Below are 27723 nucleotides of genomic sequence, written 5' to 3'. Positions count from 1 at the left end.
ATCACTAGCTTAGATTTTGCCAACACATCCAGCATGAGAATTAGCACTATTTCAGTGAAAAGTGATTACAGAAAATGGTTGAATACTCTCAAATTAAAATGCTACTTTTAAATGTTCCAAGTTGTTTCTAAAATGCTTGTTAAACTAGTTTAAATGTAATATTGTAAACTATGCTTTATTCATCCAAATAAATTTTTATTTGTCTTATATTTTTGTCGATGGGTGTTCTTGTTTAATAATAAATCTTTATCTTTTGATTACTGCTGCTGCCATTATAATTCTGTGTGATTTTTAATTTCCAGCCCATTTAAAGCCATTTTTAAACAATAGTTGACCTAAAACAACCCACCATGTTGGGTAAAAACATTTAATGCAACCTGGGTTGTGTTCTGTCCAATATTTACCTAGTGCTGGATTGCCAAATTACCCAAATTGGGTTGTTTTTAATCCAGCTTTTTTTAGAGTGTAGAATATATGTAAGTGATCCAGGACGCAGGTAGTAATTTTCAACTAAAATGTTTATTCTTTGTCTAAAACTAATGCAAGAATGTTTATATTTTAAATTGCTTTATCATTTACATCAGAGATGCCAAAACTGGATCTTCTCTCAAGACGTTATCTCATTGGCACCTCGCTAGGAAAACACCATGTAAGAGGTTTGAATACATATGTGACCCTGGACCACAAAACCAGTCATAAGGTTAAATTTTACAAAACTGAGATGTATACACGGAAGCTCAATAAATAAGCTTTCTATTGATATGTGATTTGTAAGGATAGGACAATATTTGGCCGAGATACATCTATTTGAAAATCTGGAATCTGAGGGTGCAAAAAAAAATCAGAAATCACCTTTAAAGTTGTCCAAATTAAGTTCTTAACAATGCATATTACTAATCAAAAATTACATTTTGATATATTTATAGTAGGAATTTTACAAAAAAATCTTCATGGAACATGATCTTTACTTAATTTCCTAATGATTTTTGGCATAAAAGAAAAATCAATAATTTTGACCCATACAATGTATTTTTGGCTATTGCTACAAACATACCCCAGCGACTTAAGACTGGTTTTGTGGTCCAGGGTCACATATATTCTATTACAACATATTTTAAATTGTTAGATCACCTAGATCCGAAATGACCAAACTAGCGCATGTGAGCTAAAATTGGCCTGTGATGACCTTTGACTTGGAGCAGGGCTATTTTAGTTATATCATGACAACTCTCTGCAGATTTTAGCATGGTGATGGATATGACCTTGTTAATGTATTTGGTATTGGCGACGCTGCTGCTGTTTTTTCTGTTGTTGCAAAGCAAGTAGGAACCTTTTACTGCCAATATATATGCGATACAGTGCTGTGAGTATTTAAGACATACTGCTGCTGCACAAATAGCATATATAATAACCCCTAGCAGATCTAAACAGGTGGAGCTGGGGAGGGTTTCAGAGGTGCCTCTGATTAAGACAGAAAAAAAAAGAAGTCCAGTCTCAAGCAATGTTGCGCATATTTCACATTTATTTCACACCTGACAAAGTGTTAAGTGTCCACGGACATTAGAAGACACAGGTCCAACACTCAAAGGACTTGAGCACTGAGTACACTACAGCCCATTCATTATGGTATAAAGTGGTTACAGCCGTGTGCTAGGCCACACTTGGGTTTATATACAGAGCAAATCAACAGAAATATTGAAGCAATTACAGTAGGTACACTTAGTTTATATTTTATTATAGTTCCTTCTTTTTTTAAATTTGGAATATTTGGATGAATATTTATTTGAAATGATGACGTGGTAACACAGGATCCATTGAGAGTGAAAGAGAGAAAAAGAGAGACACATTATCAACTACAAACCTTAAAAATCTTGTTTATCTGTAATATATAGGTATGTTGACAAAGTCCTCTTGAATGCTTTGTTTCAGGGCACCGTGTCAGTGCGAACACCACATGCTCATAGTCGACTGTGATCCTTCAATTCGGTAAAATAATACGACTGAATCTATTATTTTTATGTAAATGCTACTCTTATACTGTATGGAGGTAAATGAGATACATTTGATACATTTCATTTAAAAGCTGAATAAATATGTACAGCATGCTATCATATACATAGCATTATCAAAGACAGGAATGGATAAAAAACGTCAGGGCACTGGGAGGTACTGTATGACTGTCAACATATTGTCCAAAACCTAAACATCTGTTTCTAATTTACATTTCAGATCCATATTCCATGTAAGAGTCGATCAAGGCATACTTATACTGCTGCGTATGAAGAAACCATTTGGCGAGGTAAAGACCAGAGCTGCTGAACTCTCTCAGGTACGTTCACATCTAGAGGTTGCTTCTGCATTTGTGCTCTTTGGGTTGGCTGGCCCATGGCACAAATCATCAATCCTCTTTCAGAATATCTATAACAGCAACATGAGCAACATGCTAAATGGCTGATTGACCAATAGTACGAGCTCAAACCAAACCAAACAAGAGATTTCTGAATTCATACACAGCCTCAGGTAGTACCTCTTTAAGATGAAACTGAAACATGACAGTTTCAGAAATACGACTTTTCTATACACTGTCTTCATAGTTTCAAGGCAAAGGGTGGAGCAAAAACCAGGTCTATGTGTATATGCTTATTATAACTCACAAAAATCTACTATTTAGCTAAGCTAAATAAAAACTTCTGTACTCTATCTGTGATAACAAAATGTTTTTTAAAAGCCGTCAGACTTTTTCTTATGGAAGCCTGTTTCTGCCACTAAATAAAAACTAAAAAAGTTAATTGCGACTTTTTATCTCACAATTTCGAGTTTACATCTTTTTACAACTTTTTTTCTCATAATTGTGATACAAACTCGCAATTCGGACTATTTTTCTCAGAATTACGAGATATAAACACGCAATTGCAAGTTATAAAGTCACAATTGCAAGATATAAACTCGCAATTCTGAGAAATAAAGTCAGAATTGAGAGATACAAACTCAGAATTCTGATTTTTTTTCTCTTGGAATTGAGATCTTGCATTTATAACTTGCAATTTCAAGTTTATATCTCACAATTCTGAGAAAAAAGTCAGAATTGTTAGGTATAAACTCAAAATTGCAAGAAAAAAGTCAGAAATGCGAGAAATTCTGATATTTTGTGTGTCTCACAATTCTGGCTTTATAACTCAAAATTGTGAGTATATATCTCATCATTCTAAGAAAAAAGGGAGAATATGTATATTACACAATATATTCAATATTGAAATATTATATTCAACATATTGCAATGATTTTGTTTTGTTTTTTTTACTATTGAAATACCAGTCTTATTTATTTAGTCATTTATTTATCTATTTTTATTTATTTTATTTTTTATTGTTGGGATGGCAAACAATTCATTGCCATATCTGAATATTTTTGTAAAAAAAAAAAAAAAAAAAAAAAAACATAATCGGCCTGAATATCGAGCTTTGTGGTACTCCTTGTATAATTCTTATACAAAATTACGAGTTTATATCTTACAATTCTAAGAAAAAAAGTCAGAATTGTGAGATGTAAATTTGCAATTGCAAGAAAAAAGTTAGAATTGTGAAATAAAAACTTACAATTATCTTTCTTTTCAAATTTAGTGGCAAAAACAGGCTTTCATATTTTGTTATAAGTTGGAACACTAAAACTGGATCTTCTCTTACAAGACTTGAACTTATTGCTGCTTCACTAGGAAACACCATGTAAGAAGTTTGAATACAGATATTCAAATATATTATAACATGTAAGCTTTAAAAATGACGAACTATGCAATTAAGATACAGTATTTCTAAACTTAAACTTCCTGCATAATATTATTTGAAATACGTGGTGAAATCAAAATAAAATGTCCCTCATCTAATGTTCTCTGATGTATTTGCGTCCAGTGTATCAGTGATAGTAATTTAGTCACAGCGCTCCAACTTTGTGTGCAAAAAATTAAAAGTTGTAAAAAAAGAAACATTAAAGAAGCTGATTCTCTTAGCAGCAGAGCTCTTGTGCAAATGAACCGAAATGAACCTGGGAAATAAAGCTCATTATCAAAAGTGCAAGGTGAAAAATTATTTTTGTAGCACACTACAAATAGTGACCTCCTAATAAATTATGTTTATAAAACATACAATGCTTAATAAATAAGTAAACATAAAGATGTAATGTAAAAAAGACATTACAGATGAAAATAAAAACAGAAAATAAACTTCTGTATGGTAGACGTTTTGTACTTTTCCAATGTCAAAATAACGGACATTTACCTCTTTTTTTAGTCTGAAATCCATCGCAATTTTCTGTCATCCATGACCCCGAAATAACATCTCTTCAAAAAGCACAATGATCATGGCAGATCAAAACCAAGAGGCAACTACTGAAAGCTCAGGTAAAAGCACTTGACATCTACTCTGCAGAAGCACATACAGTACACAAACAGAGCGTTGAGTCGCATTTACAAATGAACTAAGAGTAGGGCCGTGTCTAAGATGCTGTTTTGCCATTCTAGCTTGTAGCTATGTTAGTGGGAGGTGCTGAATATATTTCAATGTTGTAAATTTACACTAAATATGGCCTGACACACACACATAAACACACACGCTCTGTGAAGCCAGGCCCACAGTCTATGGTTGGCATGGACAGACTGAGAGGGGAATGCTGGGACGGGCAGGCAAGAGGCAGCTGTGATGACATGGGGATAGGGCACTTATGATCACATGACCTAATTACATCACAACGGCCTGTTAGCTATCTGTTTATGGTTTCGGCCAGAGTTCACATCCTCATCTGTCCTGATTTTCTTCTGGAAAGCTTAGACCTGTGGGTAGAGAAAGAGAGATTAGGAAAACTGCTTCTAAACTGCTGAGCTGCAACCCAAAAAATGGTCCAAAGTCTATTTTAACATCGAAGACCTTTGGCCCAATATACAGTGATGTGAAAAAGTGTTGGCCCCCTTCCTGATTTTTTATTTTTTTGTTTCAGATCATCATACAAATTTAAATATTAATCAAAGATAACACAAGTAAACAACTTTGAATGAAGTTTTTTTATTAAGAAGGGAAAACAAAATCCAAACCCACATGGCCCTGTGTGAAAAAGTGTTTGCCCCCTAAACTTAATAACTGGTTGGGCCACCCTTAGCAGCAACAACTGCAATCAAGCGTTTGTGATAACTTGCAATAAGTCTGTTACAGCGCTGTGCAGGAATTTTGGCCCACTCATCTTGGCAAAATTGTTGTAATTCAGCCACATTGAAGGGTTTTCGAGCATGAACCGCCTTTTTAAGGTCATGCCACAACATCTCAATAGGATTCAGGTCAGCTTTGACTAAGCCACTCCAAAGTCTTCATTTTGTTTTTCTTCAGAGGTGGATTTGCTGGAGTTTTGGATCATTGTCCTGCTGCAGAACCCAAGTTCGCTTCAGCTTGAGGTCACGAACAGATGGCCGGACATTGTCCTTCAGGATATTTTGGCAGACAGCAGAATTCATGGTTCCATTTATCACAGCAAGTCTTCCAGGTCCAGAAGCAGCAAAACAGCCTCAGACCATCACACTACCACCACCATATTTTACTGTTGGTATTATGTTCTTTTTCTAAAATGCTGTGTTACTTTTATGCCAGATGTAATGGGAGACACACCTTCAAAAAGTTCAACTTTTGTCTCGTCAGTCCACAGAGTATTTTCCCAAAAGTCTTGGGGATCATCAAGATGTTTTCTGGCAAAACTGAGACGAGCCTTTATGTACTTTTTGCTCAGCAGCGGTTTTCGTCTTGGAACTCTTCCATGCAAGCCATTTTTGCCCAGTCTCTCTCTTTCGTGACCTCTTGGATGAGTCGTCGCTGCGTTCTTGGGGTAATTTTGGTCGGCCGGCCACTCCTGGGAAGGTTCACCACTGTTCCATGTTTTCGCCATTTGTGGATAATGGCTCTCACTGTGGTTCGCTGCAGTCCCAAAGCTTTAGAAATGGCTTTATAACCTTTTCCAGACTGATAGATCTCAATTACTTTCTTTCTCATTTGTTCCTGAATTTCTTTAGATCTTAACATGATGTGTAGCTTTTGAGGATCTTTTGGTCTACTTCACTTTTTCAAGCAGGTCCTATTTAAGTGATTTGTTGATTGTGAACAGGGATGGCAGTAATCAGGCCTGGGTGTGGCTAAAGAAATTGAACTCAGGTGTGACAAACACTTTTTCACACAGGGCCATGTGGGTTTGGATTTTTTCCCTTCATTCAAAAACTGCATGTTGTGTTTACTTGTGTTATCTTTGATTAATATTTCAATTAGTTAAACATGCACAAAAAATACAAAATCATTAAGGGGGACAACACTTTTTCACACCACTGTATATCTCACAATTCTGACTTTTTCCTTGTCTTCTGTGTCACATGATCCTTTTCATTAACATGATCCTTTTCATTTCAAATTTAGTTTTAATTTTAGTTTGTTTGAAATGAAGTGCTATGACCTAAATAAAATCTGTGCTGATGTATTGCATTCAGTGTATCAGTAACAGTAATTTAGTGTCACTGCTCTCCAATTATTAAAAAAAGAAAAGAAAAAGAAATGTTACAAACGAAGAAACTGATTTTTTCACAGTAGCAGCGGAGCTTTAGTGCAATGGAATATCATTAACAAAATATGCAAGGTGAAAATTTATTTTTTGTAGCACATTAAAAATAGTGACTTCTTAATAAATTGTTTGTAAAACATACAGTGCTTAATAAATAAGTAAATGTAAAGATGAAATGTAAAAAACACATTACAGATAAAAAAAAATATACTGCATGGTTTTTGTTAAGCTTTTTTATTTTTATAATATTTATTTATATTTTATTTTATTTCAGCTTTATTTTAATTATTTTAAAGAAAACTATATGTTGGCTAACAATGACAATAACATTTTGAAATGTTATTGCAAGTTAAAATGGTGTTTTTCTGTTTTAAAATGCAAAGCTGAATTTTCAGCATCATTACATCTTCTGTGTCACATGATCCTTCAGAAATGTGTCTAATCTGCTGATTTATTATCAGTGTTGGAAACAGTTGAGCTGCTTTTTTTTGGAACCTGTGATACATTTTTCAGGAGTTTTGATTAATATCATGTTAAAAAGAACAGAACCGTTTAAAGTTTGTGGTCCGTCAATTTGTTATTTCTTGCTTTCTTTGAAAGAAATTAATACTTTTATTCAGCAAGGATGTTAAATTGATAAAAAGTAATAGTAAATAGCTATATTATTAGAAAATATTTCTATTATGAATAAATGCTGTTCTATTTAACTTTGTTTTTTTTTTATTGTAAATACCTGATAGTTCCTGCCAGCAGTGGGTTGAATGCGTACAGCCAGTCATGCATCTCTTTGTCATTGCCTGCTTGGAGGAGAATGCTGCGATGCTCAGTGCACACTGCAAAAGTGTTAGGAGCCTGGAAACATTACATAGGTAAAAAAAAAAAAATCAGTAGATGACTATTTCTAGCAGTACACTTTACTCAGTAATACTGTGTATAATGTCATAGGACAAGGTAAAAATAAATGCCCTTACCCTCAGCATGGTATGCTGATCTTCACTGTATTCCACCTGAGCAGAGGACAGGTTGATGACAGCTCGCTCCACGCAGTCTCTCTCACTGCGGTACAGGTAGACATATGGTCGCCGCACCACAATATAACGCTTCACCCAACCACTGGTGTGTGGCTCGAGAAAGTGTAGATAGCCTTTCTTTGACACAATGGGGCTGTAGTGAGAAAATAACAGGATACATGAGGATGTTTGAAGCTTTTAAGATTTTGAATGCTATACTGACACCTAGTGGTGCGGATGCAATGTTATACAAAGCTAAACATTTCAATCAAAGTCAGATTTTTTGCTGCCTGCCTACACAAAGCTTTAGTGTACTTTAAGGGTGTGTTGACACTTGTAGTTTGGTTCGTTTGGTTCGTTGGGTCTGGACTAAAAAGGAGAATGATACATTTGGTCCTGGTCTGCTTTGCGTTCACACTGGAATTTTTGACGGAGAAACCTAAAGATACCAAACCTAAAGGCATAATGATACGTTCACAGTCTGATTGGTCAGGTTAAATGACATATATTTTGTGATGAAACTCACCGGACACTCCGAACAAAAGGACAATGAGCCGTCTGCTGGACTAAGAGTGGGCATTGTTGCGTGTATATGATTTGATATTCACCACCTGCAAGCTCACAAAGAGCTCATAAAAGGCACTTTACCTCCTCTTTGCTCCACGTTTGCCATCTGTTCGTTTTGTTTTGGATGCACCGCTTGTTCCCTTCGTGAAATCATGTTGCATAGCGTCGCATCTTGTCATTTTTTCTTGTTTTTGGTTTGTTTAGAAGTATTTGGTCTGTGTTGCGTTCGTATTTCATTCGAACCACACCAGAATTCGTTTGGAAGTGAACCAAGACCCATCTTTTAGCAGTCTCAGTCCGCTTGTTTGGTGCACACCAGGGTTCGGATGGCTGCGTTCACACTTGCTCAAATGAACCGCATTAACAGAGCAATCGCACCAGAATTTGTTTTAATCGAACCAAACATGACAAGTGTGAACACACCCTTAGTGTACTTTAAGGGTGTGTTCACACTTATAGTTTGGTTCATTTTGAACACTTAGCGTTCACACTGGCATTTTTGACAGTGAACCTAAAGATGCAGAACCTAAAGGTATAGTGATACGTTCACAACCTGATTGGTCGGGTTGAATGATTTTGTGATGGAACTCACGGAACATTCCAAATAAAAGGAAAAGGTGCATTCAATTTAAAGCGGAGCTGCGGGTGTATACATAGCATCGCATCTTGTCATTACTTCCTATTTTTGGTTCGTTTAGAAGTAATTGGTCTGTGTGGCGTTCATATTTCATTCAAACATCAGCAGAGTTCATTTAGAAAGTGGACCGAGACCCATCTTTTTAGCAGTCTTGGTGCGCACCAGGGTTCGGATGGCAGCGTTCACACTTGCTCAAATGAACCGCACTAACAGGGCAATTGCACCAGAGTTCGTTTTAATCGAACCAAACATGACAAGTGTGAACACAACCTAAAAGTTGAGGAGGTAAATTTCTAAAACTGTGTGGGCTGCTACCTGACACGAATCTCCTGGATGTTCGGGATGAAGGTGCAGCTCCTGGGTTTTCTCTCTATAGGGCTGAAGGGGTCAAGATCAGGACTAGAGGCACCAGAGTTTGCCTCAGCACCTCTGTAAAATCACACAGAACAAGAAAGTCCTGTTAGTTGTAAAGTACTTAGCCTTACTGAGATCATATTAACAGGAATTTATGGGTTTTGCATTGAAAATACACTGACCTGAGGTCTGGACTGCCAAAGTGCCCATCCACCAGTGACGGGCAGGTGGAGGAGGGTGTTAAAGTGCTCAGAGAAGAAGCACTTAAAAGCGATGCAGACATCTCTGACAGCTAAAAAATAAAAGAGCACCACCAGATGATAAAGCTGGCAACACGTTAAAAGTGTCTCGTTCATCATATTCCAGAAAATGGCATGCTTACCCTTAAAGCATCTATTACACTAATCATGCTGCTACTCTAAATGATTGAATGAGAGAAGTGAAGACAAATTTTTAAATGCCTTTTTAAATGGCTAAAGGAAAAAAAACTGCTAAATGAGACATAAGAAGAAAGATAAAAGTGGTCTGCATTTGCTAAAGAATGAGGCAAGGTCTGGATGGACACTAGGATAGTAAAGGCTCACCTTGCTCTCACTGAGACTGCTGCTCACCTGGCTGTACTGCCTGTTGAAGGTGTGCATGAGCAGTCGCACACACTGAAAAGGGAAAAAATGTAGGAAGAAAGGGATAAATACATAAAGTAACAACATAAAAAGTGGTGGTTTTCAATTTAATAAAACTGCAGTTAACAGTGATAAAAAACATATGGCTTAATCCTGCCAGTGCCATATTTTAATGTATAGACATGAAAAACTGGTTGAAAAACTAAATGTCTCTATTAACTTCACACAGAATCTAAAATAGTATATTGCAATGATTTAGTTTTTTTTCTAGTGAAATGCCAGTCTTATTGATTTGATTTATATATTGGTTGGTTGGGATGGCAAACAATTCATTGATGTATGCTCAACAAGGCTGTTTATTTGATAAAAAATACTGAAAAAACTGTAATATTGTGAAATATTATTGCAATTTAAAACAGTGGTTTCCTATTTTAATATACTTTAAAATGTGATTCAAAGCTGAATTTTTAGCATCATTACTCCAATCATATGATTCTAATTTGCTGATTTACTATCAATGTTGGAAACAGTTGTGCTGCTTAACATTTTTTCTGGAACCTGTGATAATTTTTGATAAATAAAATGTTAAAAGAACAGCATTTATTCAAAATAGAGATCTTTTGTGACAATATACACTACAGTTTAAAGTTTGGGGTCAGTAATTTTTTTTCTTTCTTTCTTTCTTTCTTTCAAAAATACTTTCATTCAGCAATGATATATTAAATTGATAAAAAGTGATAGTAAAGACTTAAATTGTTAGAAAAGATTACTATTTTGAATAAATACTGTTTTTTAACTTTGTATTCATCAAAGAATCCTGAAAAAAAGTATCACAGGTTCCAAAAAAATATTAAGCATCACCAAGTGTTTCCAACATTGATACTAAATCAGCATATTGGAATGATTTTTGAGGGATCATGTGACACTCAGTACTGGAGTAATGGCTGATGAAAATTCAGCTTTGCATCACAGAAATATATATTTTAAAGTACATTAAAATACAAAACTGTTATTTTAAATTGCAATAATATTTCATAATACTACTTTTTCTGTATTTTTAATCAAATAAACTTAAAAAAAGCATTAAAAATCTTACTGATCCCAAACTTTTGAACGGCAGTATAGATAGACACAAACACACACACACACACACACACACACACACACACACACACACACACGTTGGGTTTACATGTTTTATGGGGACATTCCATAGGCGTAATGGTTTTTATACTGTACAAACCGTACTTTCTATCGCCCTACACCTACCCTACACCTAAACCTAGCCCTCACAGGAGATTGTGCATACTTTTACTTCCTCAAAAAAACTCACTGTGCATGATTTATAAGCCTGTTTCCTCATGGGGACCTGAGAAATGTCCCCACAAGGTCAAAATCTACTGGTATTCCTATCCTTGTGGGGACATTTGGTCCCCACAACGTGATGAATACCAGGTACACACACACACACACACACACTTTTGTTTGGTTTAGTCAAACTGGACTTGGTGGGAATAGGCTATCAGTGTCATGTTATGTGCATTTAAAGCAGCAAACATTCACCTTGGCAGCCAGCTCCCTCTGCCTCTCGTTGGGACTGTCCAGACCAAAGCTGACTACTGGGTTGAACATAGGGCTGGAAGCCTTGGGTGAATCCATCAGGTCTTTGCCACAGAAAGTGTCCTGTCCCAGCAGCAGAGATGCTTCCAGCTTCTCTCTCAGCAAAAGGTAATGTCTGGTCTTCTCCACCTTTAAGCAAAACATGGACCTCACAGTCATTTACTAGACTAAAAACAAAAATCAGATTACAGCCAAAATGAAAAGCACTGAAACATTCAGATGGACTATATTTCACCTCTTGTAGAAGGCTAAGTTTCTCCAACTCCCACTGGTGATCAAGGATGAGGCTGTCGCTGCGGGGCCTCCAACCCGCAAGGTTCTCCTCTCCACGCACATACGCCACTGAGGTGTCCAGCACCCGTCTGCGCCTCCTTTGCATACCTGCAGCATCATGGCAGAACAACAAAATGAATCTGGGTTAAATGTGCATATTTCTATAATAAAAAAGATAATTTGTACATTTGAATTTATACTTACCAGGACTTCCAATGTCAGCCAAATGGCAGAGGCTTAATTCGTACACTCCAGTCACACGGTTACTGAGACACGGAAGACAAAACAATTACCCATTTAACTCCATTTTTATGATGATAATCCAGGTGAAAAACTGTTTTTAGATATCAAGTCTTGAGCATTAAAAGATTAGTTCACTTCCAGAATAAAAAATTCCTTATAATTTACTTCCTCCATGTCATCCAAGATGCTTTCTTTCTTCAGTCGAAAAGAAATTAATGTTTTTGAGAAAACCATTCTAGGATTTTTCTCCAGATAGTGGAATTCAATGGGGATCAACGGGTTGAAGATGCAATGATGCAGTTTCAATGCAGCTTCAAAGGGCTCTTTATGATCCCAGTGGAGGAATAAGGGTCTTATCTTGCAAAACAATCAGCCATTTTCTAAAAAACATTAACATTTCTATACTTTTTAACCACAAATGCTTGTCTTGCACTAGCTCTGCAATGGTAGGGTGGGGCGAAAAACTCAATCTCATTTTCTCCTCCAACTTCAAAATTGTCCGACATTGTTGTTTTATCTTTTATCATAATGGGACTTTCTTTGCACGTTCACTTTGTAAACACTGGGTCGGTACTCCCACCCACATCACACGTGCGTGATTATGTAACTAGTGGGGTTAAGCTAGTGCAATAAGAGCATTTGTGGTTCAGTATACAATTTGTATTTTGTTTTTTGTTTTTTGAAAATGACTGATCGTTTCGCTAGACAAGACTCTTATTCCTCGGCTGGTATCGTGTAGAGCCCTTTGAAGCTGCATTGAAACTGCAATTTGGACCTTTAACCCAGTGACCACCATTGAAGTCCACTATGTGGAGAAAAATCCTGGAATGTTTTCTACAAAAACCTTTGCGACTGAAGAAAGAAAGACCTGAACAGCTTGGATGACATATGGGTGAGAGGTGAGTAAGTTATAAGGAAATTTTTATTCTGGAAGTGAACTAATCCTTTAAAGTTAAGAAATAGATTATGAGTTCACGTATGCACTATTTAATTGTCTGCAAAACGAGACTAGCAAATTATCCTCACCTCTCAGAGGGCCTAAAGGCACCAGTGCTGAAAAGGTTTCTAATGGAGCGAGACGCAGGAAGTTTAGCATCTCTGGAGTAGAACACCATGCAAAAGTCCTTAGTGATGACAGTGGGCTGAGTGCAGTTCTCCATCTAAACATTACAGCAAGAAATTAGTGGAACATCTCATAATCAAACTGTTTGAATTTACTGTTTCTTGTATTGATAGTGCTTTTGATTAGCTCCAATATCTCACACATTGATTCAATGTTGTAATCTATGGAAACCTGTTTCCACCACTGAATAAAAAAAGGTAATTGCAACTTTTTTCTCACAATTACAAGTTTACATATCGCAATTCAGATTTTTTTTCCTCAGAATTTTGTGATATAAACTCAAAATTCTGACTTGTTTTCTCAGAACTGCCCGTTTATATTCCAAATCCGACTTCATAACATGCAAGTGCAAGTTTATCTTTTACAATTCTGAGAAAAAAAAAATCTGAATTGCGAGATACAAACTCAAATTTGTGAAAAAATGTACAATTGTGAGTTTATATCATGAAATTCTGAGAAATAAAGTCAGAATTGTGAGATATAAACTCAAATTTCTGACTTGTTTTCTCAGAACTGCCAGTTTAAATCTCCCAAATCCGACTTTATTACATGCAAGTGCGAGTTTATCTTTTACAATTCTGTGGAAAAAAATAAGAATTGCGAGATACAAACTCAAATTCGTAAGAAAAAGGTCACAATTGCGAGTTCATATCATGCAATTCTGAGAAATAAAGTCAGAACTGTGAGATATAAACTCAAAAGTCTGACTTGTTTTCTCAGAATTGCCAGTTTACATCTCCCAAATCTGACTTTATAACATGCAAGTGCGAGTTTATCTTTTATGATTCTGTGGAAAAAAAATCGAAAACTGAAATATAAAAACTCAAATTCGTGAGAAAAAAAATCACAATTGCAAGTTTATATCATGCAATTCTGAGAAAAAAGTCAGAATTGCGAGATGTAAACTTGCATTTGTGAGAAAAAAAATTCACAACTCGCAATTGCAAGTTTATATCATGCAATTCTGAGAAAAAAAGAGTCAGAATTGTGAGAAAAAAAGTCAGAACTATCAGAATCGCAATTACCTTTTTTAATTTTTTTATTCAGTGGTGGAAACGGGGTTTTATAATAATGTGATCGCTTTAGTTTGGAAGAGTCTTCCTCACCTCAAGATAGGCAGAGAGGGTGATGTAAATTTTCTCTCCATATGGAGTGACACGGTTCAGCAAGAGGGAGTTGTGCATGGAGCTGTCCCATGCGGCCTCGAAGCGGTAAAATGTCCTGAAAAGTTGAAAACAGCTTTGAGAATTATATTAGTGCTTATATTTCTTTCTGTATTTGGACAAGTATGAATACATAAGGTGGGTTACAACAAAAAATCAAACAATAAATAAATAAGTAAAATACTGTGACTTAAGGAAAAAGCATACCTATGGTCAATTCCCAATGACACTCTGACAGGACACGATAAAGAAATGACCATGTTAGTGAATTAAAATTGTGTTCATATATTCATTTGAAATAAGTATGTCATTAAATAATTTACATCTAATAAATACATCTATGTGAATTAGTTATGAGGGTTTAGTGTTGTTAATTAATATTAAGAATAATTGATTAATATACCTTAATTAACTGACATTACATATAATTCATGTAAATACTTTGTCATTGCTAACATTTTATTATGAAACAATAGTCTTACTGCAAATAGCAAAAACAGCTTTTAAAAGCATTTTGTCATTTAGAGATCCTGGAGGAAGGATCAGTGGTGTACCTGTCATCATAAGATGGTCGTATGTAGCCTGAAGACAGGATGTTGAGGGACAGGATGTTGGGGTCGATGATAGTCTCATCTGCCTCGGGTGTGTTACGGATACGCCCTAAAAAAGAACAGAAGAAATGCTGAGCCATCTGAAACTCTGCCTGAACATTCGCCATAACATCTCCATTTGTCCTCTATGCTAGTTAGAGCTTAATGTGACGGAAGCCAGAGACTGTGAACAAATATTTTTGAGAGAAAAAAATAGCACAGCACTTCTAACCTATGACGAGCTCTTTAACCTCCTTCCACTCAATATCATTGCCCGTTTCATGGGCAATAGTCACTGTAATTCGTCTTTGGATACCCTACGGAAAATAAGTCAAAGGTAAAAAATCAAAACTTTTTCACAGAAATTAATACATTGATTCACCAAGGAAACATTAAAGTACTCAAAAATGACAGTAAAGATATTTACAATGTTACAAAAGATTTCTATTTTGAAAAAATGTATTATGTATTAAAAATGTATTAACTATTTATGCCTTGTAAAGTGTTAATAAGTTGAGTTTTACCATTTTGAAATCCATTCAGCCGTTCTCATATGCTATATTGGTCTCATAGGAATCAATGATCTGTGCTAAGCTATGCTAAAAGTGATATCGCCAGAACAGGAGAACGACTTTTGTAAACACTTTACAAGGCATAAATAGTCCTCACTTTAGATGAGCTCACAAAAACCATTAACCGACTGTTAGTAAATGTTTTATAACTGCCTGAATTAATTATGAGTTACAGTAGGAATATGTGTTATTAAAACATTTATTAACATACTGACTAACTGTTAATATATGTCTGAATAATAAAATGTATAAATGTGCATTCAAATAGTTTATTATTATTCAAATAGTTTAGCATGTTAGATGTTTTTAATTGTAAAGCCATGTGAATAAAGGCTTTTTATTCTCACTAAGAAGATTTTTGAGTGCCTTGGTTTGATGAGTTTTTTTGAAGATATGTAAAGATTCTAATGACCAAAGAGCACCGATTCAAAGACTTCACACCCCAGCAGCATCTTGCATACTTTTGGATTCAGTTTATTAACACTTTCTAAATGATCTCCTGAACCACTTACAACTACTAACCGGTTTGTAAATAATGTAATGCGTAATTTAGAAATGATTAACTGATCCTTAATAAAGTATACAATTATTAAGCATATTATACAGATGCTTATAAAACAAGAATAGAGCATTTAAAGCTGTATTTATGAACTGCTTACAAATGTCTATTATTGTAGGAATAATGCTTTCTAAATGATTAATTAACTATTTACCAAAGCTTAACTAAGGACTTGTAGTGTGTAGTTATTATAAAGTGTTAAATCTTAGCAACCCCAAACTTTTAAAAAGTAGTGTAAACTAAATATCATTCTATCATCTAACTACCATTAAATGGGCTGACAGGGACAAAAAGATGGATGTTTACCTGGTGCAACAGGAATGAACCATGGCAGGGCATTCCACCCCTGTGATCGACAACAGCTGGGATGTAGCTGTACACAAACAGGTACAAGGGTTACATTATATATGAATAACCTACAGTACCATACATACAGGCTTCAATGAGTAACTTACTAGGAACTGATATACCATAAAGTGTTTATCAGATACTCACTCTCCATTGGCCTCCAGTTCACAGATCTCAAAGAATGCCATAAGGTCATATTTGCAGTGACAGGGGCCAGCAGTGGAGCGTGTCAGTGTGTTCAGTTTAGTGGCGGGCACTGGGGGGAGACAAAGGCAGAATTTAGACATGGACAAACCACAAGTTCTGTATGTACTGGACAAGAAATGAGACAAAACATCACCTCACCTGGTTTTGACAAAGGCATGACTCTAGGGAACTGCCTTCTTGTTGAACGTAATGAACTATAGGGAAGGAAAATATTTGTTGACATTTTAGGTGACTTAAAAGCATGATAAAAAAAAAGAAGAAAAGATTGCTTACCTAATTAAGTCCTTACAGAGCGGAGGGAAAGGCTGTTTCTGGTAGTGCCCGAATACCTCAAAAACGATTGGTTGACTCTTGATGTATTCCACGAAAGACTTTGTGACCTCCACGGTTATCTGCAATGTCAGCAAACCGCATCTAAATTATTTATATCTGATTTATTTCTAACATCTCACAATGGTTGAATTACTTCATTAGTAAATGGCACAAAGGTTGATTACATTTTGTACATGGTAGAATCCCAGTGGAGGCCCTCGGCCGGTATTCTTTAATGGCTCGGTGGAGAATGCCTCGTCATGCCTGTGAATAAAGCTGGAAAAAGACACAGGACAGTTGAGATGATATTGCATCAGACATCTTACAAGCATCCTGAAAGCTTTATTCAAACTGAGGGGGCACATAGATTTTGAGAGGCAGCTTTCAAAAAATTAGCAGAAATGAAAGCAGCGATTTACACTAAGTGCAAACAGCAATATATTCTATTTACACTACATAAAAATAGCAGTATTTTCTTTGAAATAATATCAGTAAGATGCTATTTATACTACTTGGTGCAAGTGGCAGATATTTGCACCTCAGTATTGTAGTACATTCTAAAGCAGTATGCAGTAATAACTTATTGAGTGTAAATTAACATTTTTTATTAAAGGAGTAGTTCACTTTCAGAACAAAAATTTACAGATAATGCACTCACCCCCTTGTCTTTCAAGATGTTCATGTCTTTCTTTCTTCAGTCATAAGGAAATTATGTTTTTTGAGGAAAACATTCCAGGATTTCTCTCCATGTAATGGACTTCTATGGTGCCCCCGAGTTTGACTTTCCAAAATGCAGCTTCAAAAGGGTCTAAACGATCACAGCCGAAGAAATAAGGGTCTTATCTAGCAAAACGATTGGTTATTTTCTAAAAAAAAATTACAATTTATATACTTTTTAACCTCAAATGCTTATTTTGTCTAGCTTTGTAGGGGGGGGGGGGGGGGGGGGCAGAGATCCCCTAAATCTGGAATCGTTTCTGGAATTTTTTACCACAACCGAGCATTTTCGGGTGCAATGCACAGTTTGTCCTGCAGGTGACAGTAATGATGCTTGTGTGCCAAAAGGAAAAGATTACGCAAGCAAGACCACAACAACGACTACGTTTACATGGACACCAGTAATCTAATTAATGACCTTATTCTGAATAAGACAATAATATGATTAAGGTGTTTACATAAATTGCTTTTAGAATATTCTTTTCATGTTCCCGTTTTACATGTTAGTACATAGATCGATTAATGACATACATTACATACACACGACGCTATCAGTTCGTCTTCGTTATGGTATATAGAATTTTTGTGTTTCGTTTTTAATTTTACGAAAGCTTGAAGTGCAGTTAATTATTTGTCATGCTATATTTGCATCATCGTTTGGACCTAATCAGGGCTCTGGACATGCAACAATTTTTTGAGAATGTGTGAGTTAAAATTTGCCGTGGTCGCATTTGTGCGAGTGCATGCTGCGCTGCTCCAAAGCGTCTGCTCCACAGCTCGTGTTTCAGAGCCAGTCAGTTTTTAGGGAAAAAAAAACAAAAAAAACCATGCAAGCACTGTGACCCGAAAGCCAGTTTAGTTTTACTTTTTTTGTTTGTTTTCATTTTGAAAACCCTGTTATCTGTGCCGTTTACATCACAGTACTGTCACACCCTCAGCACGTTCCCTCAGCCCCAATCACCGTGATCCATCACCAACCAGCCAATCACCACTGCACCACGCCCGTGAACTATCACCAGAGTTCTAATCACCCACACCTGGAACCACAATCACCACTCCCTTTATATACTCACCTCTGTCATTCACTCACCGGCTGGAATCGTAGTTACATGGACACCTCTCCTTGGATCTTCTCCTCCTTCTCTCGATTCTCCTGTGCTCCTCACGGACTGCATCTGGATCAACCTTTGAAGCATACGTTAACCACTTTAAGCGATTGCCTATGAACTTGTGTTTACCTTATTGGACTGTGTTTGATGACTCGGATACCGAAGTCTATATTCACCTGTTTGAAGTGTGCACGTCTGTTAATAAATACCTTGAAATATACTTACCCTCTCCTTGTGTGTGTGGACGTGACAGGATTCCAGCCCCGAAAATTACTACAGCTCGCTCATGGAGGCGTCAACGTCATCAGCCACTGCTTCTCCCGATCCATTCGCCGGAATGGTGAATACCCTCCGTCAAGCTCTGCAATCTGTTCCCCTTACGACCAGAGCTAACACCACGACGATCTCCAACACGCCCATCTCTCGCCCCCTGAATTATTCCGGCGATCCAGGCGGATGTGATGGTTTCCTCCTTCAAAGCTCTCTCTACATTGAAGCGAATGCTCACCATTTCCCTAATGAAATCTCCAAAATCTCCTTCATGGTTTCACTTCTCACTGGACCGGCACTTCAATGGGCCAATGCGCTCTGGGAATCAAGGAGTCCAGCGATAGCCTCACACAATACTTTCACCTCGCACTTCAAGGAAGTGTTCGGAGCCGCTCTCACTCCCCTATCAGTGCACGATGAACTCATCACTCTGCGTCAAGGTACGGCCAGCATACACGAGTACACCTTGCGCTTCCGCTCTCTAGCAGCCCATAGTGGTTGGAATCAGATTGCTCTCCTGGCAGCTTATCGTCAAGGGCTCAAGCCACAAATTCGCAAACATATGGTCATCTATGATGATAATGTACCGCTAGAGACTTTTATAAAGAAAGCTACTGGTGTCTCGCAGCATCTCTCTGCCTGTCCCTCTACATTGTCTGTGGCTAGTTCTCTCCCATGCAGAGCTCCGTCACCCCAACGAGACAGTGAAGAACCCATGATCACCGATTCCTATCATCTGGATCCTGCAGAGCGGAAACGTCGCATTGACAACCGTCTGTGCCTATATTGCGGAGAAGCCTCCCATCTCATCAACGTCTGCCCAGTTCGACCACCTCGTCCAATGGTGAGTACAGTAGCCATTTCTCCTACCATATCTCACTTACCCCGTATTTCTGCAAACCTAACTGTGGACTCTCGTACTCTCCCCATACATGTCCTTGTGGATTCTGGAGCGGCTGGCAACTTTATCTCCTCACATTTCATTGCCAAGCATCAAATTCCCACCGTTAAAAATGAGATCAAATATCGCATCATTACCATTCAGAACTCACCATTGGGCGACGGTAAAATCTCCCGACGAACCAAAGAGGTAACACTAATTTCTCCATATGACCATCGTGAGAAATTAACCCTTCTCGTACTTCCCCGAGCAAATGTGGACGTCATCCTGGGCAGACCGTGGCTAGCAGAACATCAACCTCACATCGACTGGAGCACAGGAGAAATCCTAGGCTGGAGTACAGGATGCCAGAGCCACGGATACCGTTCTCCCTCGTCCGCTTCACAGCAACCTCGTCCCGCTGTTTCCCTCAATGCAACCACCATAGAGAGTCCCAACACTCATTCCACAGTCACCATTCCCACCATCTATCAATCCTTTTCAGACGTCTTCAGCAAGGAACGAGCCACGCAACTACCACCTCACCGGCCCTGGGACTGTAGTATCGACCTACTGCCAGATGCTAAACTACCCCATGGAAAGGTCTATCCTCTTTCTCGTCCTGAGCAGGAGGCCATGAATGACTACATCCAAGAGGCACTCCAACAAGGGTTCATCAGACCTTCCACGTCCCCAGCAGCGTCCAGTTTCTTCTTTGTCCCGAAGAAGGATGGAGGACTCCGACCCTGCATAGACTATCGGGTGCTGAATGAAGCGACGGTAAAGTTTGCCTATCCACTTCCACTAGTTCCAGCAGCTCTAGAGGAGTTACGAGAGGCCCGCATCTTTACCAAGCTCGACCTCCGCAGTGCCTACAACCTGATCCGTATCCGAGAAGGGGACGAGTGGAAGACCGCCTTTATTACCCCGACTGGACACTATGAATATCAGGTGATGCCCTACGGCCTGGCCAACAGTCCATCCATATTTCAAAACTTCATGAATGAAATCTTCCGTGATTTCCTCCATCGTTTTACCATCATCTACATTGATGATATCCTGATCTATTCACGAAACCTAGAAGAACACCACGACCATGTTCGCCAGGTCCTTCAACGTCTCCGTGAATACCAACTCTACCTGAAGCAGGAGAAATGCGAATTCCATCAGCCCACCGTCTCCTTCCTCGGATATGTGATCTCTGCGGAGGGAGTTCGTATGGAGCCTGGTAAGGTAGATGCAGTAACCACCTGGGCGGAACCCAAAACGGTAAAAGAACTCCAACGCTTCTTGGGCTTCGCCAACTTTTACCGCCGCTTTATTAAGAACTATAGTCTCCTCTCAGCACCTCTTACCTCCCTCCTGAAAGGAGGACGTAAGGTACTTCAATGGACCCCTGAAGCTCAACAAGCCTTCGACCACCTTAAGTTCATGTTTACATCAGCGCCTATACTCCAACATCCTGACCCGTCAAAGCCCTTCATAGTGGAAGTGGATGCGGCAGACGTAGGCGTCGGAGCTGTTCTGTCACAATGGTCTGGTGAACCCCAATCCCTCCATCCGTGTGCGTACTATTCCAAAAAACTCACCCCAGCTGAACGGAACTACGGAATAGGTGATCGTGAGTTGCTGGCCATTAAGTTGGCCCTCGAAGAGTGGCGGCACTGGTTAGAGGGAGCCCAATTTCCTTTCACCGTGGTAACCGATCACAAAAACCTCCAGTACCTCCAACAAGCCAAGAGATTAAATGCACGCCAAGCACGCTGGTCACTATTCTTTGCACGCTTCAACTTCCGAATCACCTATCAACCCGGTCACAAGAACACCAAGGCAGACGCATTATCCCGTATGTATTCACCTGATCCTACTGTTGACACACCTAACCCTGTTCTACCTCCATCTGTCTTCCTAGCACCTATCCAATGGCAACTTGATGAGGACATCCGGACCGCCACCTTCGAGGAACCTGCACCTCCTGAACTTCCTCCAGGCCGTACCTATGTCCCTAACAATCATCGGCTTCCGTTACTGGATAGTACGCACACGTCTCCTGGCTTAGGACACCCTGGCAGTAGGCGAACCCTCTCGCTCCTCCAGCAGAAGTATTGGTGGCCCAACATGACCAGGGACGTGGATCGGTACGTCCGGGGGTGCTCGGTCTGCGCCATCAACACCACACCCCGTCGTTTACCTGAAGGAAAACTCCAACCATTGCCCATTCCCCGCCGACCCTGGACCCATCTAGGAGTGGATTTTGCCACGGATCTACCTCCCTCTCGAGGGTACACCACAATTCTTGTGGTTGTTGATCGTTTCTCTAAAGCCTGTAAACTAATCCCTCTCAAGGGTCTTCCCACAGCTCTAGAAACAGCTGAAGCATTGTTCCAGCATGTGTTCCGGAACTTCTGACTTCCTGAGGACATCGTATCCGACAGAGGGCCTCAGTTCATTTCCAGGGTCTGGCGGGCGTTCTTCCAACTGCTAGGCACCACAGTCAGCTTGTCATCTGGATACCACCCTCAAACAAACGGGCAGACCGAGCGGAAGATACAGGAGATCTCCCGTTACCTCCGGACGTACTGCTCCCAACATCAAGACACCTGGAGCCAGTATCTACCGTGGGCTGAGTATGCACAAAATTCCCTCCGTCAGACATCTACTGGTTTAACCCCGTTTCAATGTGTTCTAGGCTACCAACCTGCACTGTTCCCATGGACCGGAGAACCCTCCGAAGTACCTGCGGTAGATCACTGGTTCCGGGTGAGCGAGAGGGTGTGGGACTCAGCCCATGTCCATCTTCAACGGGCAGTTCGGAGGCACACGGAGTACGCTAATCGCCACAGGTTACCTAATCCTGTTTACCTTCCTGGAGACCAGGTATGGCTCTCTACCCGGGACATCCGCCTCCGGCTGCCCAGTAAGAAGCTGAGTCCCCGCTACATAGGGCCATTCACCATCCACTCACAAATAAATCCCGTCACCTACCGGCTGAACTTACCTCCACGTTATCGGATCTCTCCCTCGTTTCACGTCTCCCTATTAAAACGTCACACTGACCCTCTGTTCCCTTCCTCAGCAGAACCAAAACCACCTCCTCCTCCAGACCAACCGGAAATCCTCGGTGACGACATCTACCAGGTCCAAGAGATCCTAGACTCCCGGCGGCGGAACGGCCGACTCCAGTACCTCGTGGACTGGGAGGGGTTTGGACCCGAGGAGAGATCGTGGGTACCCCGTGATGACATCTTGGACCCTGCTCTCCTCGAAGAGTTCCACCAACAGCACCCGGAACGCCCAGCTCCCCGAGGCCGAGGTCGTCCCCGTCGCCGCTCTTGGGTGCCAGGAGTCACCCGTGGAGGAGGGGGTGATGTCACACCCTCAGCACGTTCCCTCAGCCCCAATCACCGTGATCCATCACCAACCAGCCAATCACCACTGCACCACGCCCGTGAACCATCACCAGAGTTCTAATCACCCACACCTGGAACCGCAATCACCACTCCCTTTATATACTCACCTCTGTCATTCACTCACCGGCTGGAATCGTAGTTACATGGACACCTCTCCTTGGATCTTCTCCTCCTTCTCTCGATTCTCCTGTGCTCCTCACGGACTGCATCTGGATCAACCTTTGAAGCATACGTTAACCACTTTAAGGGAAGTGACTGTTACTCTTGCTGGCGATTGCCTATGAACTTGTGTTTACCTTATTGGACTGTGTTTGATGACTCGGATACCGAAGTCTATATTCACCTGTTTGAAGTGTGCACGTCTGTTAATAAATACCTTGAAATATACTTACCCTCTCCTTGTGTGTGTGGACGTGACAAGTACGCTATGGATGCTTTCTTTTATTTTTTATTAATTTGATTGCTCAGTGTTTGCTTGTCCTGTAATTTATAAGTCGGCATATAATACAGCATGTGATATAGTCCATGCCTCGACTTATTAGTTTTTGTTACTAAATGCTATATAAGCTAGTTTGTCATTGTTTTATTGTTGTTTTGCTGTTAAATCAAAAATAACAAATCCATCTTTTAGGAATTTGTATTAATCTTAAAATTGATAGGTGTAGCCTATACATATAAGCAAAACCAAGATCGTGAATTCGAAATTAAAAGGGAAAAGCATCCTAAGCCATTACAAAAGAGAGATTTCCGTTCACAAAATTAAAATCACAAATAATACTGATGAAAAATATTAACGTTACCATAAAACTATAAGTGATAAAAGACAAACTATTTATCAGCAATGAGCATTGATTAAACCCATGTTGTAGCAAAAAATAATAAAAATGAAACCAACTGAGAGCGTCAGTGTGTATCCTGTCGCAAAATGTGGCGAAAAGTCCTACACAGTGGGAATAGTGTGATTAAGGTGTGTACATGTCTATGATAATGCGACTAAAATAGGAATACTCCACCTGTCTTAATTCGATTTATGTTTAATTCGATTATGACTTGAGTTGGATTAAATTAATCAAAAAGCTTATTCGTTTGCTTTTAGAGAAAACATTAATGAAAAAGTGAAAAATGACTGAAAAATAATCATAACAAATGTTAGCATGCCCCTTAAAAGCATAAGTGGCCCCTGCCTGGCCCCCCAAGTTACAGTAGTCTAGAACCGCCACTGCTGTGTAGAGATTAAAAAGTATATACATTTTAAATGTTTTTAGAAAGTAACCAATCGTTTCACTAGATAAGACCCTTCTTCCTCGGCTGGGATGATCATTTAGAGCCCTTTGAAGCTGCATTTAAACTGCATTTTGGAAGTTCAAAGTCAGAGGCATCATAGAAGTCCATTATAGAAAAAATATATAGAGAGAAACCCTGAAATGTGTTCCTCAAAAACATAATTTCTTTACAACTCAAGAAAGAAAGACATGAACATCTTGGATGACAAGGGGGTGAGTACATTATCTGTAAATTTTTGTTCTAAAAGTGAACTACTCCTTTAAGATTATTAAATGGATGCCGCCTTATTGGAACAATAAAGCCCTCCCTACACCTACCCCTAACCCCTAAACACTCATCAGGCACTTTATTTGGAATTTTTACTTTATTTCCTTCATTGTTATTGAAAATAAAAACCATTACAATCTGATATGTGAGCTGAAAAGGGAGAAGAATGAGTTTGCCAAAAGCGTAATTGAACTCGGGTCGATCACATCAAAATATAACATTTTACTACCTATGCCACTGGCGTGTTTTGTAATGTTGTCTAGCCGAACCACATGTTTGTGTGCAGTAGTGTAGTGTAGAGTAGTGTAGAGTTAGTGTAAATAGCCTTTGCCAACAAGGTGGGCTATTTGCACTTAGTGTAAATAGAAACTCTGTTTTTATTTTTGTAGAACACTGTGGCTAAAATATGTGCATAATGTGCAGAAGTATTTGCTTTTTAAACCCTAGAATATCTCAGCTGTACAGCACAGTTTTTTTTAATGGAACATAGACTACTGATTAATCTATGATGAGATACATCTACTCACTTGAATTGGCAGAAGATGTCTGCATACTCAGCAGAGATGCTGGAGGCCTGTAGCACTGTGACCCTGAAGGTGAAGTTGCTGCCGATTTTCAAGTGCTGGAGTGATTTTTCCTGAGTCACATCAAGAGGACATTCCAGACCACCCTTCAGAGGACTGTCAGGAATGTCAGGAGATGCTAGATGCAGCAATGCATGAGAAAATAGATCAGATTAGAATACATATACTGTCTGACTCTTGTGTAAGTCATTATAATGTATTGTGCAAAATATCTATCAATCACTTATGAATAAATAAACGAGGCCACTGCTAATGTTTACCTGCACAGGTGTTATTGTTGACCTCATCAGCACTAAGGCTCATTTCTGAGTTTTGTCCTTCTCCTTCTACGATACGCAGCTCCTCTTGAGATGTGTTTGTGTGAGACATCCCACCGGTGCATGTTTCTGTCTGGAACTGAGCAGAGAGAAAAACAATTATTGATGGTGTCTCAACTATTTCATACCTAAAAATACAAAGCCCAGCTCAACTTCAGAGATTAATTTCCCAAGAGAAAACAGGATCAGTTACATGAAATGAGTGACACAACCAACCTTCTCAAACTGTTGATCCTCAAATGAGATTTTGGCAGTTCCTGATTGTCTCACACCTGAGCCATAATCAGGAGCCTCTTCATCAGCTGTGAAAAGAAATTAGAGATTATAGCAAAAATTTCACGTTTAATCATATTTAAGCTTGCATACACAAAACAATTCTGAACATAATCAGAGGAAGGAAGGAAATACATACATACACTCTCAAAAAGGATGTGTTAATTTTTTACACATTGTTTGTGTTATGTCTATTTTAGCACATTTTGTGTTACTTTGTGTTAAATGTGTGTTAAAAACGAAAAAGAAAATATCCAACACAGTGTGTCCAACACAATATGTGTTAAATATCAGCCAATCACATTGCTGCTTGCCTCACTTCATGAGCCGTTATTCTACTGATACAAGCTAATTTCCTCGTGCTGCAAGTTTTCATGGTCAGGACATAACTTCGATTTGTGAAGGTAAGAAATGTTTGTATATGCCATTATACGTTTTTAAAATGTCTTTTGTGATCGTTTGGAGACGGTCGAGGGGCTTTTGGCACATATATACGTGGTAAAATTGCCTCAGGAATGCCGATGCGAGCTGCGCCTGCGTCACATCACAACGGTGGGAGCTTATTTTAACAAGCTTTACAGTTTCTTTTGTTAGATTAATTGTGAACATAATCGCTTTTAATTCATCATTGACACGTTGTAGTGCTAATGAGAAAATGCATTCGTTCGTCGCGTCTTTCTCTTTGAAAATGAACAGCTTCGTTGTGACATGTATTGTGCAAATTGCCCTAAGACGCTAACATAATCTCTAATGCTAAAGCTTTTCTTGCCTTTTTAGCTATCGCTATTTTACAATATTCGCTATGTGTAGCCTATAAATAACAAAAGTATCTTTATTTTACTCTTGCAGCTTTGACTGGAAGACACTCCTGAAGTGCTTGTGACAGTTACTGACATGACAGAGACAAAGGAGAGACTTCATCTCACGACCCTCACCATCACTTGTATGCTGATAAAAATATGTAAATAAAACAATTAATACTTAAGAGGTTGTCAAATACCACTTTTTTTTAAGTACAAACTTTATAAACCATTAACAACTTTTCACTCAAGGAACAATTATATGTTGAAATGACTGTATTGATTGTTTACCTCTCTTTTTTTAACCTTTTTGAGTTTTTATGAAATTGTTAGTAGCAGGTTTAATAAATTGTGTTTAAACTATACATTAGTTTGCAGTGTCTTTATTGCATACAAAAATTTGGTAAAAATAACACATAATTGACACAAATTGTGTATTTATAACACAATAGTGTGTAGAAAAAATCAACACATTTTCTGTGTTAGCTGGAATAACACACTAGTTGAGTTAAAACTAACACAAAATGTGTTGTCCTTAACTAGACACAAAGGTGTGTTAAGAAACAACACAGGCTGTGTTGTTTTTAACACATCCTTTTTAAGAGTGTACATACAAACAAACATCATTCATAAAACAAGGGTATTTATCAATGAAATATAAAAAATAATCGGTCTAAATTCTGAGCCTTATGGTCCTCCGATACTATAAAACATAATCGGCCTGAATACTGAGCCCTTGTGATACTCCTATACCATAAAACATAATCGTCTGAATACTGAGCATTGTGGTACTCCTATACCATAAAACAATCCATCTGAATACTGAGACTTGGGGTATTCCTGTACTATAAGACATAATCTGTCTGAATTCTGAGCCTTGTGATACTCCTATACTATAAAAGATAATCGGTCTGAACACTGGAGCCTTTTTGTACTCCTATACTACAAATCATAATCGGTCCGAATACTGAGCCTTTTGGTACTCTTGATACTATAAAACATAATCAGTCCAAATACTGAGCCTTGTGGTAC

At 38.6% G+C, this 27723-nt stretch overlaps 1 protein-coding gene across 3 annotated transcripts in view; it reads right to left on the bottom strand.

The window, feature by feature from the left end:
- Positions 1–1499: 1499 nt before the first annotated feature.
- kif1ab (kinesin family member 1Ab) overlaps positions 1500–27723 on the bottom strand; it is a 48791-nt gene continuing 22567 nt past the window's right edge. For 2 of the 3 annotated variants that reach the window (XM_073849712.1, XM_073849710.1), the window contains 22 exons: positions 25835–25920; positions 25562–25697; positions 25245–25419; positions 16966–17056; positions 16742–16860; positions 16607–16662; positions 16409–16517; positions 16220–16286; positions 15015–15099; positions 14747–14852; positions 14400–14423; positions 14136–14250; positions 12933–13066; positions 11868–11929; positions 11626–11771; positions 11334–11519; positions 9732–9803; positions 9330–9439; positions 9109–9222; positions 7551–7743; positions 7313–7431; positions 1500–4822 (listed from right to left, as the gene is read on the bottom strand). In XM_073849712.1, coding sequence (XP_073705813.1) covers positions 4780–4822; positions 7313–7431; positions 7551–7743; positions 9109–9222; positions 9330–9439; positions 9732–9803; positions 11334–11519; positions 11626–11771; positions 11868–11929; positions 12933–13066; positions 14136–14250; positions 14400–14423; positions 14747–14852; positions 15015–15099; positions 16220–16286; positions 16409–16517; positions 16607–16662; positions 16742–16860; positions 16966–17056; positions 25245–25419; positions 25562–25697; positions 25835–25920 — 2348 coding nt within the window. In that variant the 3' untranslated portion in view covers positions 1500–4779. The remainder of the gene's footprint in view (positions 4823–7312; positions 7432–7550; positions 7744–9108; positions 9223–9329; positions 9440–9731; positions 9804–11333; positions 11520–11625; positions 11772–11867; positions 11930–12932; positions 13067–14135; positions 14251–14399; positions 14424–14746; positions 14853–15014; positions 15100–16219; positions 16287–16408; positions 16518–16606; positions 16663–16741; positions 16861–16965; positions 17057–25244; positions 25420–25561; positions 25698–25834; positions 25921–27723) is intronic. The other variant, XM_073849711.1, reaches the window with a different exon arrangement.

This window comes from Garra rufa, chromosome 10, assembly GCF_049309525.1.
Source record: "Garra rufa chromosome 10, GarRuf1.0, whole genome shotgun sequence".
Taxonomy (NCBI): Eukaryota; Metazoa; Chordata; class Actinopteri; order Cypriniformes; family Cyprinidae; genus Garra; species Garra rufa.
This window is presented reverse-complemented; position numbering and strand designations above follow the sequence as displayed.